The sequence below is a fragment of the Podarcis muralis genome, chromosome 8 (assembly GCF_964188315.1).
Source record: "Podarcis muralis chromosome 8, rPodMur119.hap1.1, whole genome shotgun sequence".
Taxonomy (NCBI): domain Eukaryota; kingdom Metazoa; phylum Chordata; class Lepidosauria; order Squamata; family Lacertidae; genus Podarcis; species Podarcis muralis.
The window spans coordinates 46045653-46063121 of record NC_135662.1 but is presented as its reverse complement, the minus strand read 5'-3'; the positions used below and the strand labels follow the sequence as shown (position 1 = coordinate 46063121).

General features: G+C 41.5%; 1 protein-coding gene across 1 annotated transcript; it reads right to left on the bottom strand.

Annotated features, from left to right (window-relative positions):
• Window positions 1–695: 695 nt before the first annotated feature.
• USP14 (ubiquitin specific peptidase 14) lies at window positions 696–17153 on the bottom strand. The gene is made up of 16 exons (XM_028737232.2): window positions 16973–17153; window positions 15713–15858; window positions 13148–13180; window positions 12421–12525; window positions 11712–11815; window positions 10143–10201; window positions 8872–9002; window positions 8468–8548; window positions 7095–7183; window positions 6317–6431; window positions 5418–5483; window positions 4595–4687; window positions 3446–3574; window positions 2822–2882; window positions 1563–1670; window positions 696–1422 (listed from the first exon to the last, which is right to left on the bottom strand). The coding sequence occupies exons 1-16, from the start codon at window positions 16986–16988 to the stop codon at window positions 1271–1273; spliced, it is 1488 nt and encodes a 495-aa protein (XP_028593065.1). The 5' UTR covers window positions 16989–17153; the 3' UTR covers window positions 696–1270.
• Between the last annotated feature and the right edge of the window lie 316 nt (window positions 17154–17469).

The window sequence follows — 17469 nt, the reverse complement described above, 5'->3', positions numbered from 1 at the left end:
CACACAAACAGACCAATACTGCCTGCCTGAAATTGGTGGCTTCCTGTAGATCCTTTACTGTTCACCAAACACATTGAATCAATTCAAATCCTAGAAAGTTGTCAGACCTAGGTTTGCTGGGCACCGTTGGTTTCTGTTGCCAGAAACTCCACTACACCATTTTTCTTGCTTATAATTTACTGCTATTACTAGGTATTTAACTGATTACTACTGAAGACTTTGTAGCAGGAAAACTGGCCTTCTGTGGCAGGTTCAACAAAATATACGTTCCATGGAGATAAGACTGGACTAGGGAAGTGTACCAACTATTAAGCCTGTAAGATTTCTAGGAGGAACAGGATGAAATAAGAATATGGTGGAACAGAAGTGACTGCTTACACATTAACTTCTGTACAGAGCACCAACTTACAGAAACCCATCATAGTATTTAAACCCGTTTAAAAGCATATAACATCAACATGCAGCATAAGAAGGTAGATTGCTCCTCTTCAAATAAGTTTTTAATAAGAACTATTTCCCAAAAGTGTAACCACTTCCTCTCCTTTACCTCAGTTTAAAGCACTCAATCACAGTTCTGCTAAACTGTATTCTTTGGTTTCCTGTCAAAGCTGGATGGGATGCTTACTTAGCCCTGCACTGGATACAAGCCAAGAGGTATACGATTAAGCTCTAGCAAGAAGACAAAACACCAAACATTTATGTAAGAAGCACCATCATTACTGATCACCATTTATTCAAAGTCATGGAATGCCAGCAACAGAACAGACCAGGTTGGCACATCAGGCTGGACAAATACGTGATTGTAGCCATATTTCCATAGGCTATGGGCAGCAGCACTGTGTTACATGTTGAGGCAACAATTGATATTCCACTTGACAAAGCTGTCAAGACACAATAGAAAGGATTGACAGCTACTGAACTGGTAGAAACCATGCAAGAATTAACAACAAAATGATGCATGAATAGGTGTGTAATAAATATCTCGCTGATAACATTAGAGGAAAGGGCAGGAGGCCTGCTTAATTTTGTTAAAATTTAGTTGTTTTAAAATGGTCTTTTTTGCAACCTGAAAACTAAAATCAATTTCAAATATAACAACTATTGAGTGACTGTAGTAGTGACTTTAGTGCAGAGGTCAGTTTCAAAACCTGATTTGCTTCCTTGCCGCTCCAAATGACAGTAGACTGAAGGAACCAATTTTGCAGCCTCTGTGAAGCTCTGGAATTAAGAAATTTATTTCACACCTAGGCAGAAATGGTAAAAATGAAGTCTATTGATCAGCTTCCGCTTCCACTACTTCGATTCTGCGTGGCCCATAAAGTAGAACGTAAGCTATATGCCAGTCTCCACCCCCTGATAGCCTCAAAATATCTTCAGGTGTAACAATGCTGACTTTGTCATCATCAAATTTAATCCACTCATCTGTGAAGAAAAAGAAATAGTAAATTAATACCACATATTACATGAACTATTCAGAGCTAGGATTTCCAATTTATCATTCAATAAAACCAGCCAACCTCCATGTACTATTATTTTGCTAGCGTCTAAAATTGCCTCAGTACCTTGTTTTCTTTTAACCCAAGATACGTAATGTCCAGAAGAACTAGATCTTCCCTGATGTGTTAGCACTGCCTGTAGGTCATAATATCCACAGTTGTTGGAGCCAATATCTGGGGGAGAAAGATCATAATGTAACACTACAGTAAACAATCCGCACACTTAACCCATGTGTCTTTGTGATTGCCACAGGAATCTTTACAGCAGGCATGGGGAACTTCCATCCCACAGATTTGGCCCACAAGCCTACTTTCCCCAAACCTTGCCCATGTGGTGTCAAGTGTCAGGCAGATACTGAAGCAGCTAAATCAGCTGTGCAGCTCGAGTTCCTCATGGGTACTTTGAGGTTTACCTGCCAAAGTTGACCCATGAGAAGTGGAACTGATAAGTGGCTTGCCCACTGGGTCAAAAAGGCTCCCAACCCCTGCTTTAGAGCTTTAGGGTGGGGATGGGGAACCTATAGCCCTCCAGATGCTGCTAGATTACAATTCCTATGATCCTTAATCCATTTGAAGGACCACGGATTCCCCATCCCTGCTCTGGGGAAATGCAACTAAGCCATTTAATACAAAATATATTTTAAACCATTTGGATTAAAGTTGGGTTCAAGTAAGTTTTATTCATGAATGCATTCTCTCCACATAAGCACACACCCAAGAACACCAAATTAAGCATGTGAAGGAAGAGACTGCCCACAAAATTAAGCAGTGTCTGGGGTTAAGGAAATTTGTAGACACACAGAGCAAATAGCAGAACTACATGTAACAGGCTTTGGGAAGAAATCAGCCTTGCTACCTGTGTTATTTTTGTCCAGACTTGTTATCTGCGGCAGACTACAAACAACATGTATAGAAAAACCACACACAGTTCCATTTTAACAAGTGCAAGCCAAAATAAAATTTAAAAATCATCTACTTTAACAACAAAAAAGAGTGTAGAAGATCAAATCCTTGTCTGGTACAAAGACATGATCTCACCTGATCTCTTTCCTATTATATTTCTGTAGCAGTTGTGAGTTTTAGGTTTTGTACCATAGATACTGCAATCAAGTACTATTCAAATATTAAGCTGTGCAATTTATCAGACACCACTTACACCCTTCACTCACTTGGTCAAATATATCTTCAGATATTCAGACAAGGAAATAATAAAAATGCTTATGTGTTTTGTCCATTTTCAATACCTAAATGCCTTATGGTAATCTAAGGTGAAAAAAATCAGTAGTGTTTTAAATGTATCCAAAGTCCTTTCAATTTCCACTTACCATCAGCAAAGGAAAATGGCTCGTATTTAACTTCCTTCTGTGCACCATCACCTTTACTAGACTTAAAAAATAAACATGTTTATGGTTTACATGAGTTATGTTCATATAAGGCAAAAGAGAAATACATTAAAAATAAAATAACTTATATCATCCTAATAAATGATCACTTGATCACTTCATTAATGAGAAACAATTTCTAAATAAAAGTTAAAAGTCTTTGGAGCAAATTACATGGTGTGTCAAAGCATTACAGAAACTCCAAAAGTATCACAGCCAGAGTAAGAAGCACAACCAATGAAGAACTAGCCACTCTGCTTTCAACAAGTGGGATTATCTATTAATTTCCCCATTAATAAAATTAAAGGGAAGTCTTTGTCAGCAAGAGGGAAATGGCAGCTGCATACTTATTTTAAAAAATTGTGGCTAATACAATTACTAGGTCTAGAAACTAATGAAATTCAACAGCAAATGTTGATACTCAAGTCTTTAAATTTTTGAAAATACAGCATTATTATAAAGCATCTAAATGATGTTTGGGTCATAATGGTTCACTTGTCCAGTGCTGGCTCTTATTTAAGGCTTGTGTATAAAAGAAAATTAGGTACACTGCTAAACCAATCTTACGTTCTTTGGCTGCTGATTCGCTTTTTTGTCTTCTAGTTCCTTGAATTTTGATCGATACGGAGTCATCTTTTCTTGCAGTTCCGATGTACATAGCTCAAATACATCCAACATAAGAGGGAATTTAACATCCTAGGAGCAGTTAGAAGAGAGGCTTGCTTAACATCTCTGTAAAGTATCATATGACGCTAACTGACCACCACAGACACCATTTCCCAGGACAGCCTTAAAGGTAAAGGTAAAGGTACCCCTGCCCGTACGGGCCAGTCTTGACAGACTCTGGGGTTGTGCGCCCATCTCACTCAAGAGGCCGGGGGCCAGCGCTGTCCGGAGACACTTCCGGGTCACGTGGCCAGCGTGACAAAGCTGCATCTGGCGAGCCAGCGCAGCACACGGAAACGCCGTTTACCTTCCCGCTGGTAAGCGGTCCCTATTTATCTACTTGCACCCGGGAGTGCTTTCGAACTGCTAGGTTGGCAGGCGCTGGGACTGAGCAATGGGAGCGCACCCCACCGCAGGGATTCGAACCGCCAACCTTTCGATCGGCAAGCCCTAGGCGCTGAGGCTTTTACCCACAGCGCCACCCGCGTCCCTAGGACAGCCTTAAATGCAGTTAATTTAACACATTCACTCAGGATTTACTTTTAAAAAAAACACAACCATTTATGAACATAGCAAGCTGCCTTATACAGAGTCAGGCCATCTAGCTCAGAACTGACTCCTGACTGGCAGCAATTCACAAGTTTCTACCTGGAGATTCTAGTTACTAAGTCTGGAACTTTTTGCACATAAAGTATATGCTGGAGCTAATAGCCCTTTCCATAGCCTAGCCTTAACATATAAAAATATATTCTGTGAATGTCTGCAGAATGTTCTGTCATGTCACAGCTTTCATACTATCCCATGGTCTGAAACATTTTCTAGCAGAAAAATCATGCTCTTAATCAAATGGGCTATGCTGGTTCAGCTTTCACTCCTATCACAACAGTTTAAATTGACATGGAAGCACCCAAGTTCACTTAGCAGCAGCTTGACCACCAGGTGGATCAAAAAGCAGAACTGTAGTGGTGTTTTGAACCGCCCTGGGATCTTCTGGATGAAGAGCTATATGCAAATTTAAATAATTATAATATTAATGTACGAAGCACCTACCTTGAGAACTTTGGCATTCACAGATTCTTTCTCTTTGTAAAAGAAACGAACCATCTGAATAGTCAGGTAGGCAGGCAAGCGACTTATCTTGGACTAAAACAAGGAAAATATTCACAGCAGTAACTACTTAGCTGCAAGTGGAAGCAAATGAAGTATGCATTCATTTTAAACTTTATATCCTGTATGACCCTGGATTACAAGAAGAAATTTCACTGAAAATAAGAACACTGAATTCCATATACAGTGGTACCTCGGATTAAGAACTTAATTTGTTCTGGAGGTCCGTTCTTAACCTGAAACTGTTCTTAACCTGAAGCACCACTTTAGCTAATGGGGCCTCCCACTGCTACTGCGCTGCAATTTCTGTTCCCACCCTGAAGCAAAGTTCATAACCCGAGGTACTATTTCTGGGTTAGCGGAGTCTGTAATCTGAAGCATCTGTAACCTGAAGCGTCTGTAACCTGAGGTACCACTGTAACTGGATTATGTGCAAAATCCACAAACAAAATACATACTTTTTAGTACAAGTAGTATCAGGTTCCCATATTTGGTTTGCGCTATTTACCCAGCCCCACACTACCTCCACTCCCAGCAAGGTACATGAACATTGTGCAGGTGATACAAGTTACTCCCATAAGCTACTTGTTACAGTATTGGAATGGGGTATCAGATTACACTACTTAGAATTATACTGTGTACTTCTCCAATTTATGCAGCACAACAAAATCCAATCTATTGATATTGTAGGGTCTTTGAACTTTATTACTCTCTACACCTCTAAAATGTCAACATAAATGGTTTTATGGCTACAAATTTTACTCACAGATTTTATGTACAGTGCATTTCTTTGCAATGTTGGAGACAGCTTGGTAATTTCTTCTTGAAGACGCTGAAACAGAAACATAATACTACATTACATCATACAAGATCATTCCAAAACCCCTGCTTTGGTGTCTTAACTTGCCCTCTTCCCTGCTTTTATATTGCTTTCTACCAAATAAGATGTAGCCTATATCAATGGATGGGTCTTAAATGCAGTAATTTCTGGAGCACTTTCAAGTGATCACCAAGACCAAGATTAAGAATAGGGAGATATGGAACAGTGGGAGATGTCTTTGAAATGCCTATCACCTGGTGACAATGGAGCCTATTTTGAGTTTGCATTTTAAAGTTTGAACTAAAAAGCAAATGGTGACATTCCAAACTGTACAATCAGACATCTGCTCATACAACCCAATCTAGTATGAACATCTGTTCTGTGTTCTTAATCTTGTAGTCACACTTAGGATACTAGTCTACATTTCATGTTCAGCCTTCTACCTTAACACCTACATCAGTCTTGAAGGAGACCAAGAGGGAGGAGAGTCCTCTTGAATTCTCTTCTTTATTAGCATAGAAAAAAATTAAGCATAGAAAAAAATTAAGCTACTAAATATATGGTTTATACATAGCAATCAGATGGGACAGAGAAGGCAAAATGCAAAACATAACTTGCAATGCAATTCTGCTTTACAGATTAAGACACCTAAAAGTTGGGAGTACATGTTCAGGACACAAATCTGCATTTCATGTCCAAACAAGCCACACAACAATTTTTTCTCCCTATCCCCACCAACTTTTTGTGGCTTGTTTTCAAGCCAGCCAAAAAGTAAGCAAGGCCTTTCAAGCACTGTGCTACAGAAAGAAAGCAACTTCCAGAGACAATGAAGTGAAGTTGCTCACCAGTTTAAGACCCGTGAAAAGATATTTTACTTCTTGATTGATAAAACAACTAAGTTGGAGTTGATTCTCTCTTCCTTTTGTGACATCCTCCTCTTCTGCTTCTGTGCATTTCATGCTGTGCGTAATGTTAAGGACAAATATGTATTTATGCAAAGACTTGAACTGCTGAACTATTTAAACACTGTTCATTTCAGTATGTTTTAATTTGCTGTGTAACAATGGTGCTTATTTCAAGGAAAGCTGTTTTGAGAGCAGTGACCAATTCTTTTGCTAACAAACAGTACAGGACACATTTGCGCATCCTGGCATGAACTTCACCTGCCACCCGCCCCTTGCAACTTTGGAAATGCTTAACAAAAACAGCTGGCGGTGTTTTTATTTGATTTGAAACCTTGCTACATCACATCAAGGATGAGGAACCTGTGACCATCCAGAGACTGCTGGACTATAACTCCCATCGCCTGTGACACCTGGCCATGCTGCCTGGCGTGGATGAGTCTTGAAGTCCAACATCTGGAAGGCCCCAGATTCCTCACCCCTGCCCCAGATTCACTAACTAACAAACAAAGTTTGTGTAGCTCCCACTTGGGGAGATTTCCCAAACTTAGATTTTCATTTCCTTTTATCCACTTGCCATTCCTTATTTCTATTCTATGTTAACAATCACCCATCCTAGAAAAAAAAGGTTTCCTCTTGTGTCAGTAAAATCCCAACCCTGCCCATGTTGCTATTACCATGAACATCATCCCCCATGTATTGCCAGTAACGTTTAGGATACATAGTTTCAAACTCAATACTGAAAAACTGGTCAACTAAGCTCTTCTTTTTAGGAGGTGCTGCTGCTGCTCCTGAAGCTCCAGAGTCAGTCTGTAAAAACAAAGAAGTAATTATTATAATAATACAATTTACTATTTATATGCCGCCCATTTGCTTCCGGCAAAATGTAAAACCACAGTAACACATCACACATTAAAAACTTCCCTATACAGGGCTGTCTTCAGATGTCTTCTAAAAGTCATACAGTTGTTCATTTCATTGACATCTGATGGGAGGGCATTCCACAGGGCGGGTGCCACTACCGAGAAGGCCCTCTGCCTGGTTCCCTATAACTTCACTTCTCGCAGTGAGAGAACCGTCAGAAGACCCTCGGAGCTGGATCTGTGTCCAAGCTGAACAATGGAAGTGGAGACGCTCCTGCAGGTATACAGGGCCAAAGCTATTTAGGGCTTTAAAGGTCAATACCAACACTTTGAACTGTGCTCTGAAACAGACTTCTCATTCTGAGCTTCTTTAAGCCACATTACATCTTCCCAGTTCCTTTACTCTTACAATGTTATGCCTGACCTTCAGTATTACTGCGCTTATTAAGACTGGGTACAGACCTGAGCTTTGACAGCTGTTGAAAAGTAGACCACTTCCTCTCCCTATGTGAAATTGCTTAAAGCAGCTGCAGGACATGGAAGGAGGAAGGCAGGGAGTGGAAGTGAGACCAGGTTGAGTGGGTACTCCACATGTGGAAGCCACTGACTGCTTCCAGCACATTCAGAATCTACATTAGCTCGGTCAGGAGCTCCTAGTGAACAGGAGAGCTCTAATGCTCACCCATCCTCTTCAATATGAAGGAGAGCTCTGCATGGACAAACCCATTGGGTGAGCTTAAAGCTGTTCCTTAACACTGGATAAATGAGGACAGTTGTGCTCTCTGAAATCTCTATGAGTATGTACCTCAGATATACTTCATCAAAGCAACTTTTTATTGAAGGTGGTGTATTCAACAGCTTGAGTTTCTTACTCCTGTAGTTGCTACTCAAGGTTTTTTCTACACAGTACTAATATTTGAGATTTCAATTCTAAGTAAAAAATGTGGACGGGTTTCTGTTGCCACTGCAGTCAGTTGTTCAACTATCGGGGGGGGGGGAGGGGGGGAAATACACATTTGGCAAGCCTCTGGAAATGAAGCTATGCAGTAGTATAATAAACATATTAAAATATTATGTACTAAAGGTCACAGTCCTTAAGGTTTACCCCCAAACTTGCACACAGTCAGCACATGGTTTTTTGTGTGTGTCAAAATCAAAAGTTGTTGCTGTTTTTGGCTGAGCACAAAGTTAATCCCATTTTCTCCAGGACTGTAAGACTAAGACCACTTACTTCCATAACTGTGTCATCTTCAATTCCTTCTAACTTCTGCTGCAGGACTCGCATCATCTGAACCCAGCATTCATTGGCATCCTATGAAAGAAGCAGAGAAAAGCAAACGTTTGGCACAGTGATAGCTCGGGTTTGACAAAATAACTGCAATAAATATACTAATTTGAGTTTACTGCAAACATCATAAATCTGAAATATTAACATTATTTCAAAAGTGCTTTTCTTCATAGTTGCTACAGAATCATATAAATACAATTATTAAATTCAAGTTTACACAAACTGTATGTAGGTTTGTACTTAATTATTGCCTCACAACTGAAACATATGAAACTTGTTGAACAATAGATGTAATTTGGGGAGACTTATGCTGCCTGAATATTAGAAAGTAAAATAAAAGCATTTACCTGTTGAAGATATTGGCCTTGATCCCCTTTCTCCGCAAACTGGGGAAAGGCCATATGTAAAAACTGGAGGAGAATGATGGGAGGGATACTAGAGGAGGTTTTATCCATGGAATCAAATAAATCTCTAAGAGCTTAAAAATAAAACAGAGTTGTTTTTAAAAGTGAATAAACATTAAATTCTTAAGCACTAAAGGATAGATACAATAAACACAATATAGTTCAAATAAATATTTCCCTTTTTATTGTATACCATAGTATTGCTTTTAGAGCAGGGCTACTTAATTTTTTACATCATACGCCCCAACAATCTACCTGCAAAACAGGACTAAACACATCACACCCTTGTAACAGACTAAACTGCTGCATGTGGAGATTCAGTGTGTAAGAATCCTGAATGGCAAATGTCAGGAGACTGCCATCGGAACAGGGGAGGGAGGCAGAGGGGCCATTGGGATACAGAGAGCCTACAAAAATCCTGAGGAGCAGTTCCTCTTCCAGCGGTGGGGGAAGCCACACCTCCAGTGGAGTAGAGAGGGAAGGGGCCAGCCAAGCGAGGAAAGGGCTTGAGCTCCAGCGCCTCACCCAGCCAGGAGGGAACCACGCCACTTCTGTCGCCCACCTTGCGCAGAGGGGTGAAACGCAAGGAGGGGAGGCGGAGACTTGGGGTGCCGAAGTTCTTATGCTGGGGGAGAAGCCGGAAGGGGCCACTCCCGGATTCTGCAAGTGACTAAGTCAGACATGAACTTTTGGGCTCTGCACTGTAAATTGTTTGCACAATAAAACCTGTAAAAGACAGGTCAGAGTCCTGCCTGGTTACTCACGAGCAACCACCACACCATCTGACAGCACCCAAAGCCAATTGTTACTACAAAATTTATCAGAAGCACCTCGAGAGCACCTTTGAATAAGGATAATTTTCGCTCTTTAAACACAATTATAAAACTTCACACTTGGAAGTCATTAGTTATATTTCAGATTCTTTGAAAACTCAAGAAACCTTATTAATTGTTGATAGAATTATAGAACTAGAGAGATGTAAGGGACCCATCAGTTTCAACAAAACAATAGTAGTTGATTTGGGGTGGGGACAACCCTAGACATTTCAGAAGTACAAAAAATAAGACAGTGAGATGTGTTTCTTTGCCTGTTAAGACACAGCTTGCCTTTGGTTTTCCCTCAGTTATAATCTAGTGAATAGAATCCTTAAAATTCTGTTACAAAGAGGGTTTTTTAAGCAGCAGAAAGCTCTACATTGATAGTCAAATACAAACCTGCTGTGATGTACTGAGCAGAGGCCATTTCTCCTGAAGCTCTTAAGGCACCAGCATATCTAAAGAGATGTTCAAAACATGTTATTTAATTTGGCCTTGGAATCAATGCAGCCCCCACAAAAATAATGCTGAGGTGGACTTTATCAGGACTGTGTTACTTGGAGCAAAACTTATCTAATGAAAGTGTAGAAATTGAGAGTCAGCTTCCATTTAAAATAATAATGAAAACGTGTCTTCTAGTGTCTGCAGAACAGTGAGCACACATGTGCAGAGGAAAGCACAAGATTTCCAGGATCCTTGTGTCCCCAAGTCTGTATTACTCATTATTTGTTCCTCCATCCCACCCCAAAAATTCTACTCCCAGTGACATTGGAACAGCGTTAGGCTCCTTGTCTTGCTCCTTTCACTGTACACAGAAATGAACTGAGGCCACAAATTTACTCCAAATCAGAATCTCCCCAACAACACAAGATAAAACCAGTTCTCTGTTCTGCAGGGTTCCAGAGATTTTGCTTTCCAATAACTGCATTTCTATACACTGAGTTATGGCACAACCATCACCTACCATGGCTTCCATATTTATCATTACTATCTCAGGATATACTAAAAATGAAGTTACTGTTTAAAATCCAAGCGCTTGGGCCCAAACATGAGCAATCAGAACTTCACTTGTGCAATACGGCTTTCCGATCCCTTCCTCTCCCTACCAGTCTCCTATGCCCACTGACAAGCTACACCCAAGGGTTAAGGAACCCTCTGGGAGAACATGGGAGTGTGGCACAGGGGACTGCAGCAAAAGAGCAGAAAAGGAAGAAAGTACAGAAAGCCACCTTGCATAAACAAAACTGCCTTTCAGTTGCACAAGAGCACCTTTAGATCCAAATCAAGGCCTTAAAAGGGCAACAAGTCCATAAAGAGTTGCTTAGCTGAACTGTTAACCCGTCTGGAATGCTTCAGAATGTTATGACTTCTATTAATCTCTGTTTTATATGCAAGTTATACAAGTCATTCATTTGATTCCTACCTCCCAAAGTGCTAACAAGACTAACCTTTGCCTATTCTGCTTCTTGATGAATTCACAAAGAGCGGGAGCAAAGTGGCAGTAAAGAACACACAGAAGTAACATTAAGCATGAAAACACTATTTTAAAGGCATGGCAAATTAATTTTGCACCAACTACTTAATATGAAAGCATTAATATATCAGTCTTAATCGCATCTCAAATCACAGTACTCTAGGATTTGGCAACCTGAGAAGTATTCTTAAAAGAATATGCTACACTAGGCAAACAAGACACAGAAAAAATTCTGGAATAAATTGGATAGGAATAGAAATCAAATTTTAAAATAATTCATAATAGTGTTTAAGTCTACTTGCAGAAAAGCAAATCACTAACTGGATCCGAATTCTACCACAAAATTGTAAGCATCAATATATTTAGTACCCATTAAGAAGAGAAGTTGAATGTTAAAAACAATAAGGTGCTCATACTGAAGCCCATCCCCCCCAAAGCCACAATCTCTATTTAATCATAATTATGAACATCATTGAATAAAATATGAAACCTACCTCTTAAGGGCCTCTTTCAGTTCTGGCACAGAGCGAATACACTGAACTGTAGCATTCATATAACACGTATTCCCAAGATTTGTTAAGCCGCATGGTAACTCCATCTACCACAAAAATATAGGAGTGCTTGAATATTTTACAGCAGTTTTTCCTGAGTGATTTCCAGGAAAGCACTCTCAACATTTGGTTCTATAGCACTTTTGCACAGCTAAGGCTAGTACATGAACAGCTATTACTTTTCTGTGGACAAAATTAAGTGGTTTGTTCAAACAAACAAAAAAAGAACAGCTTTTACACTTTTAACTAAGGCACCACTATGGATCCAAAGTGCAATTCTATACAAGTCTACTCAACAGTTCCATTGAGTTCAATGGAGCTGACTTCTAGCAAGTATAGTATTGCAACCTTAAGACTCATGCAAAGGCTTGCTGTAGTCCAATGAATCCAATTTCTTTCCTTTAAACAGCTACCCCACCACCATGCCACAAACTGCTTTTGAAATTTTCCTAGCTTAATAGGCAATAAGCAGTTGACTGTTAGACTTTCTCAAACACCCTTCTCAGGCATACAAAACTAGGTTTGCAGCTCTTATACATCCAGACTTCTCTCTGAAAATGAAGCAAGTTCACAACACATTATTAAGTTAAACTTGTGGCAATATGAGGAAGTACATTCAGACTTCTGCAAAGGGATGAAAAAATATGCTTACAGCTGAGGCTAACTGTTCTTCTGTCATATCTTCCACAAAGACAGGCCGAGCAATTGGTTCTTCAGGAAGCGCCTCAGCAGAACCCATCATTAATAAGGTCATGCCCTGTTCAAAAAAGGAACAATGACTATAATTAGACAATTAAGAAATAAAATGCATGGTGGTTTAGAACCTTTAACACTTTGGTTACTTGTGCACGTTAGGGAATATCTTCCAAAAATAATATTTGAGCACTATCAGTATATTCCAGTTCATTTTTTAAAAATGTAGGCTCTGTCATATTCTTAATTAACCTTGCCTCTCTTCTTTCCAGTGATGCTTTTATTTACTAAACATTCAGGAAATTTTTTACCAAGATTACTAAGTAATGGTATCAGCCATTTAAGTCTGACTTTCTATTACTACCTTTATGCTTGCTTCTTCTTTAAAAAAAACCCGACTACCACATTCACAGCTGAATAATTGTAGCAAATACAGAACAAGGTTTTAACAATTCACACAAAAGGGGGGATTTCTGCCCAACCCCCCTCCACCTGCAGCTTCCACACCATATCCCACACCATTACCAAGGGTCTCCAACCCCAAAGAAGCACAGAAGGCAGGGGCACAAAAGTGCAGAGAGAAGGGGGAGGCAGAAAAGTCTCATTCTGTCAACTCTGCCCCATTCACTGAAGAAAAATTAGGATCCAAGACATCCAGCCCAACATAGTCACTGAGCAATACTTACATTTTTTATTTTGATGTTGCCCCAATCATCATCCTATTGAACAAAACAAAACAAATTTAAGTGCCTGCAATAATATTAAGATGAGTCAGCAGATCTAGTAGCTGCAAAACCCAAGGCACAATCCCCAAAAAGACGTAGTTAAGTGCTATTCATTCCAACAGAACAAAAACATGAATAACTTTATGCAGATTGCACCAATGTGAACTGCAGTGCAGCAGCTTCAAGAACACACATAGAGCCCCACCTATGTAAAAGCTCTCACTCTCATCCATTAGAAAGACTTAATATACATGGAACAGGGAAAGCCTATGTGCACACAGAGCATTCCTTTATCACAGAACAGACTGAAAATGTGCAGTATAATGGATGGGGAGTACACTTGCAGCGACTCTGAACTGCAAACATAGGCTTGTTCCCCAAAGTGTTGTATCAGCACTTCCACTCTCACAAGGTGGACCCCCTGATTTTCAGCAATTCCTTCTTGCTGCTGCAGTCCTCCTGCCATTCAATTCCCGATGGTCCCCTAACCTTCAAAACTATGTGAAGGCAGAGGGCCACTAAGGAAAAAGAAGAGGTGGGAAGTCTAATCCCACAAATGGAGTACCTTTCCATTCAAAGGATGGAAGCTAGAGTCTAAGCCACAGACTCAGAAGATTATAAATACAGTGGTACCTCGGTCTAAGAACAGAATCCAAACTGTGAAAGGGCACTGGCAGTGAGAGGCCTCATTAGGGAGTGTGCCTCGGATTAAGAACGGTTTCACTTTAAGAACCGACTTCTTGAACGGATTAAGTTTGTAAACCGAGCTACCACTGTATTTGTTAATGCCATTCTTTGTGCAGGCCATTAACTATATAATAAGCAGTGTAATATCTAAGACTGCTTCATGTTTTATAGGTTTTCCAATTATATATGCAAATATTCCCAACTATATACAAGCATAAGTTGCCATAAAATAGCAGGTGTTTCATGTTATTTACCTGCAAAAATAAGCAAGGCATTAAGCTAGCCGGGAAGGAATTATCTACCGACAGCTACTACTTGCTAGGGATGCAGGTGGTGCTGTGGGTTAAACCACAGAGCCTATGACTTGCCGATCAGAAGGTAGGCGGTTCGAATCCCTGCGACGGGGTGAACTCCCGTTGCTCGGTCCCTGCTCCTGCCAACCTAGCAGTTCAAAAGCACATCAAAGTGCAAGTAGATAAATAGGTACTGCTCCGGTGGGAAGGTAAATGGCGTTTCCGTGTGCTGCTCTGGTTCGCCAGAAGTGGCTTAGTCATGCTGGCCACATGACCCGGAAGCTGTATGCCGGCTCCCTCGGCCAATAAAGCGAGATGAGCGCCGCAACCCCAGAGTCGGCCACGACTGGACCTAATGGTCAGGGATCCCTTTACTTTTACCTTACTACTTGCTAAGGTGACTAGAAAAGTGTTTACATATTAGAGACAGGTATGTGCATGTTGCTTCCTCAAGGTTTATTCTTGCTCAATCCTTGACAGATCCCTCTTCTGTTTAAATACCTCTAGCAAAGAAGACATGGGCACGTCCTACAAGAACTGCTGAACAGTACACGCATTAGGAAGTACAGTGGAACCTCGGGTTATGTACCGTCTTCCTTACGACCGCTTCGGGTAACGAGCTCCGCTAACCCGGAAGTAGATGCTCCTTGTTGCAAACTTTGCCCCAGGATGCAAGTGGAAGTCACGCAGCGGCAGGCCCCATTAGTGAAAGCGCGCCTCATGTTAAGAATGTTTTGGGGTTAAGAACGGACCTCCGGAACGAATTACGTTCATAACCGGAGGTACCACTGTATTGACATAATCTTAGCCAAAACCTATTTCTTTGCAATTCCAAGCATCACTTTCAGTCTTGCCCTCTGAAGCAACAGACAATAAGTCTGCTCCATCTTCAACATGTAACAGTACTTCAGATATCAGCTCTCACGTCTTGTCTTAATCTTCTCCTATTCAGGACACATTATAGTTTTTCAATGTCCTAGACACACGAATGAATTTTGCTCATGGCATCAAATTGCCAAAGCTTAAAGTCTGAGTGATTTGATAGTTTTTACCGTATCAGCTCACTGCATCAAACTAAAAAGAAAGCAACAAGTGTCTATGTGTATCTATGTATTTGCATGCATAGACGTCTTGCAACCTACCAAGCACTGCTGAGCTCTAGTTCATTTGAACAGGGCACATTTGGAAGCAATGCTTGGTGGGCTGAACCCATTTTGGTGAACTGGTATACACACACATTCTCTAAAACATCACAAAAGCAGACCAGCTCTCTTTGGTTTGCATCAATATGCTAGTTTTAGTTATCACATTGCACACAGGAAGTAGTCTTCCTTTCAGCCATGTAGCTTACCATACCCAAAACATAAGTACCTAAAGGGAAGCACCACTTTATGGTTACCTGCTTTGTTTAATTTTTTGGTGCTTCTCTACCTGTATCCCACAAGCCAAACTCAATATGTTTTCTCCTGCTAAGAACTGCAACAATCCACTAAATTTATAAAACACACAATGACAAAAGTATGGCAAAATTATTCTCAAACTCTACCTTTAAAGTTCCACCTTTCACCATCACTTTTTGTCTGTCAGGCTGAACTCCAGTCAAAGCAAAAAGCTGTGCTTTGAATACCATGGGAGGTTCATCTGTATTCAGCTCCACTCCATCAAATTTCTCCTTGCCCCACTTTACGTTAACTGCAAGGGGGAAGAAAGAAAAATAGGACAGTCAAGTTATGGTACAGTGGTGTGCAGTTCTTACATGCTGTATACACTGAAAAGGTTTATAGAGGTTTATATTTCATTTTACAATGAAATATTGTAAAGCACAAATTTAAAGGAAAGATTCGCTATTCAAGCACAAAGGATTCTGCAGTCAAGAACTTTGCAGAATAATGAATCTTATACGGTTAAGCCATGGGTTGGCTTAGCATTACTTGCAAACTGGGTCATTATTTGAACTTCCACCAAAGCTTTCACATATGCAAGCTGAGACATTCACCACAGTGTTATTCATCATGAAAACCATTGGTTTTCAGAAGACCCCAAAATCCTCAGTACCTCCCAATGCATCACATCCTGATCTTTATGGATCACACCAATGGCATCAACACCAACCATCATTTTGTTGTTCACTTTAAAAGACAAAAAAGAAGGCTAGACAGAAAGCTACTAGATGAAAAGGAGAACAAGGACTCAGTCTTAACAGTTGTATGCAAAGGTGATTTCTAGAGGGAACACTCCCGTCACTGCTGCATGGCTAGCAGCATTCAACAAAATTCTCACACCCCCACACAGGAGCCCACTATATTCTCCTTTGCGGCACATATCACCACTGGGAAAAAGGAAGAAAGATGTTTGTGTGTGCATAAAATAACTTATGAATAAGGTCCCGTATTCCATGTTGTGATCAAAAGGGGCCCAGATTCTGACAAGGTTGAAGACTGCCACTCGAAATCATCCAGGATGGGTGGCTTACGCAGTGCATGAGGAGACAAGAGGAAGGCTTACTGTGCAGCAACCCCATTTTCCTGGAGAGGAAGGGGACCCCTGCAAGTACACAATAAGCGACCCCCCAATTCTTCCTCCCTCACCAGGCCAGGTGTCTCCATGATGCCAAGCCAACTTCGCACCTGATAAAAAACCGCCTTCCCTCCTTGCCCCCGTCTCTGGTGGGCAGGAAGGCAACCCGCGCAGTCCCGTGCAAGCGAGCCCCGGCCCGGGTAGCGGGAGGACCCCAGCAAGGCCTACGAAGGAGAAGCCGCACTAGGCCCCTGCGCGGCGCTGGTGGCGGGAGGCGGAGCAGGCTCACCTGTGAACAGCGGCATGGCGGCGAGCGAGAGCAGCCTGCAGGAAGAAGGCGGGATGAGAGGAGCGGCCGCAGCTCAGGGCGCGCAGAGGAAGCGAGAAGGAGCTCTGGCGGCGCGGCGCTTCCTTTCCTCGGGGTCTCATTCAAACCGGCCCCTCAGGATGACGCTGCAAGCGCGGACGGGTGCGCGCGCAACTCCGGAAAGGCCGCCTCGCTGCTGCCCCCAGTGGCCGCGGCGGCGGCGGCTTCGGAAGGGAGCCGCGTCAGGAAGCTTCGCCGTCAGTCGCGCTGCTTCCGCCTGCTTAGCCTTGTGACTGGACCCGGTATGTCCTGTTAGTTACTCAGATGTAAGCCCCGCTGGATGTAATAGGATTTGCCCGGCAAGTGCTCGTGCAAAAGGATCCTGGCCGGTGGAGGGAGGGGCATATTCCCAATGTGTCCTGCTGACTGCGTGACTGAGTCCTTCGCACTCTGTATGCATTCTTTTCCCCCTGTTATCA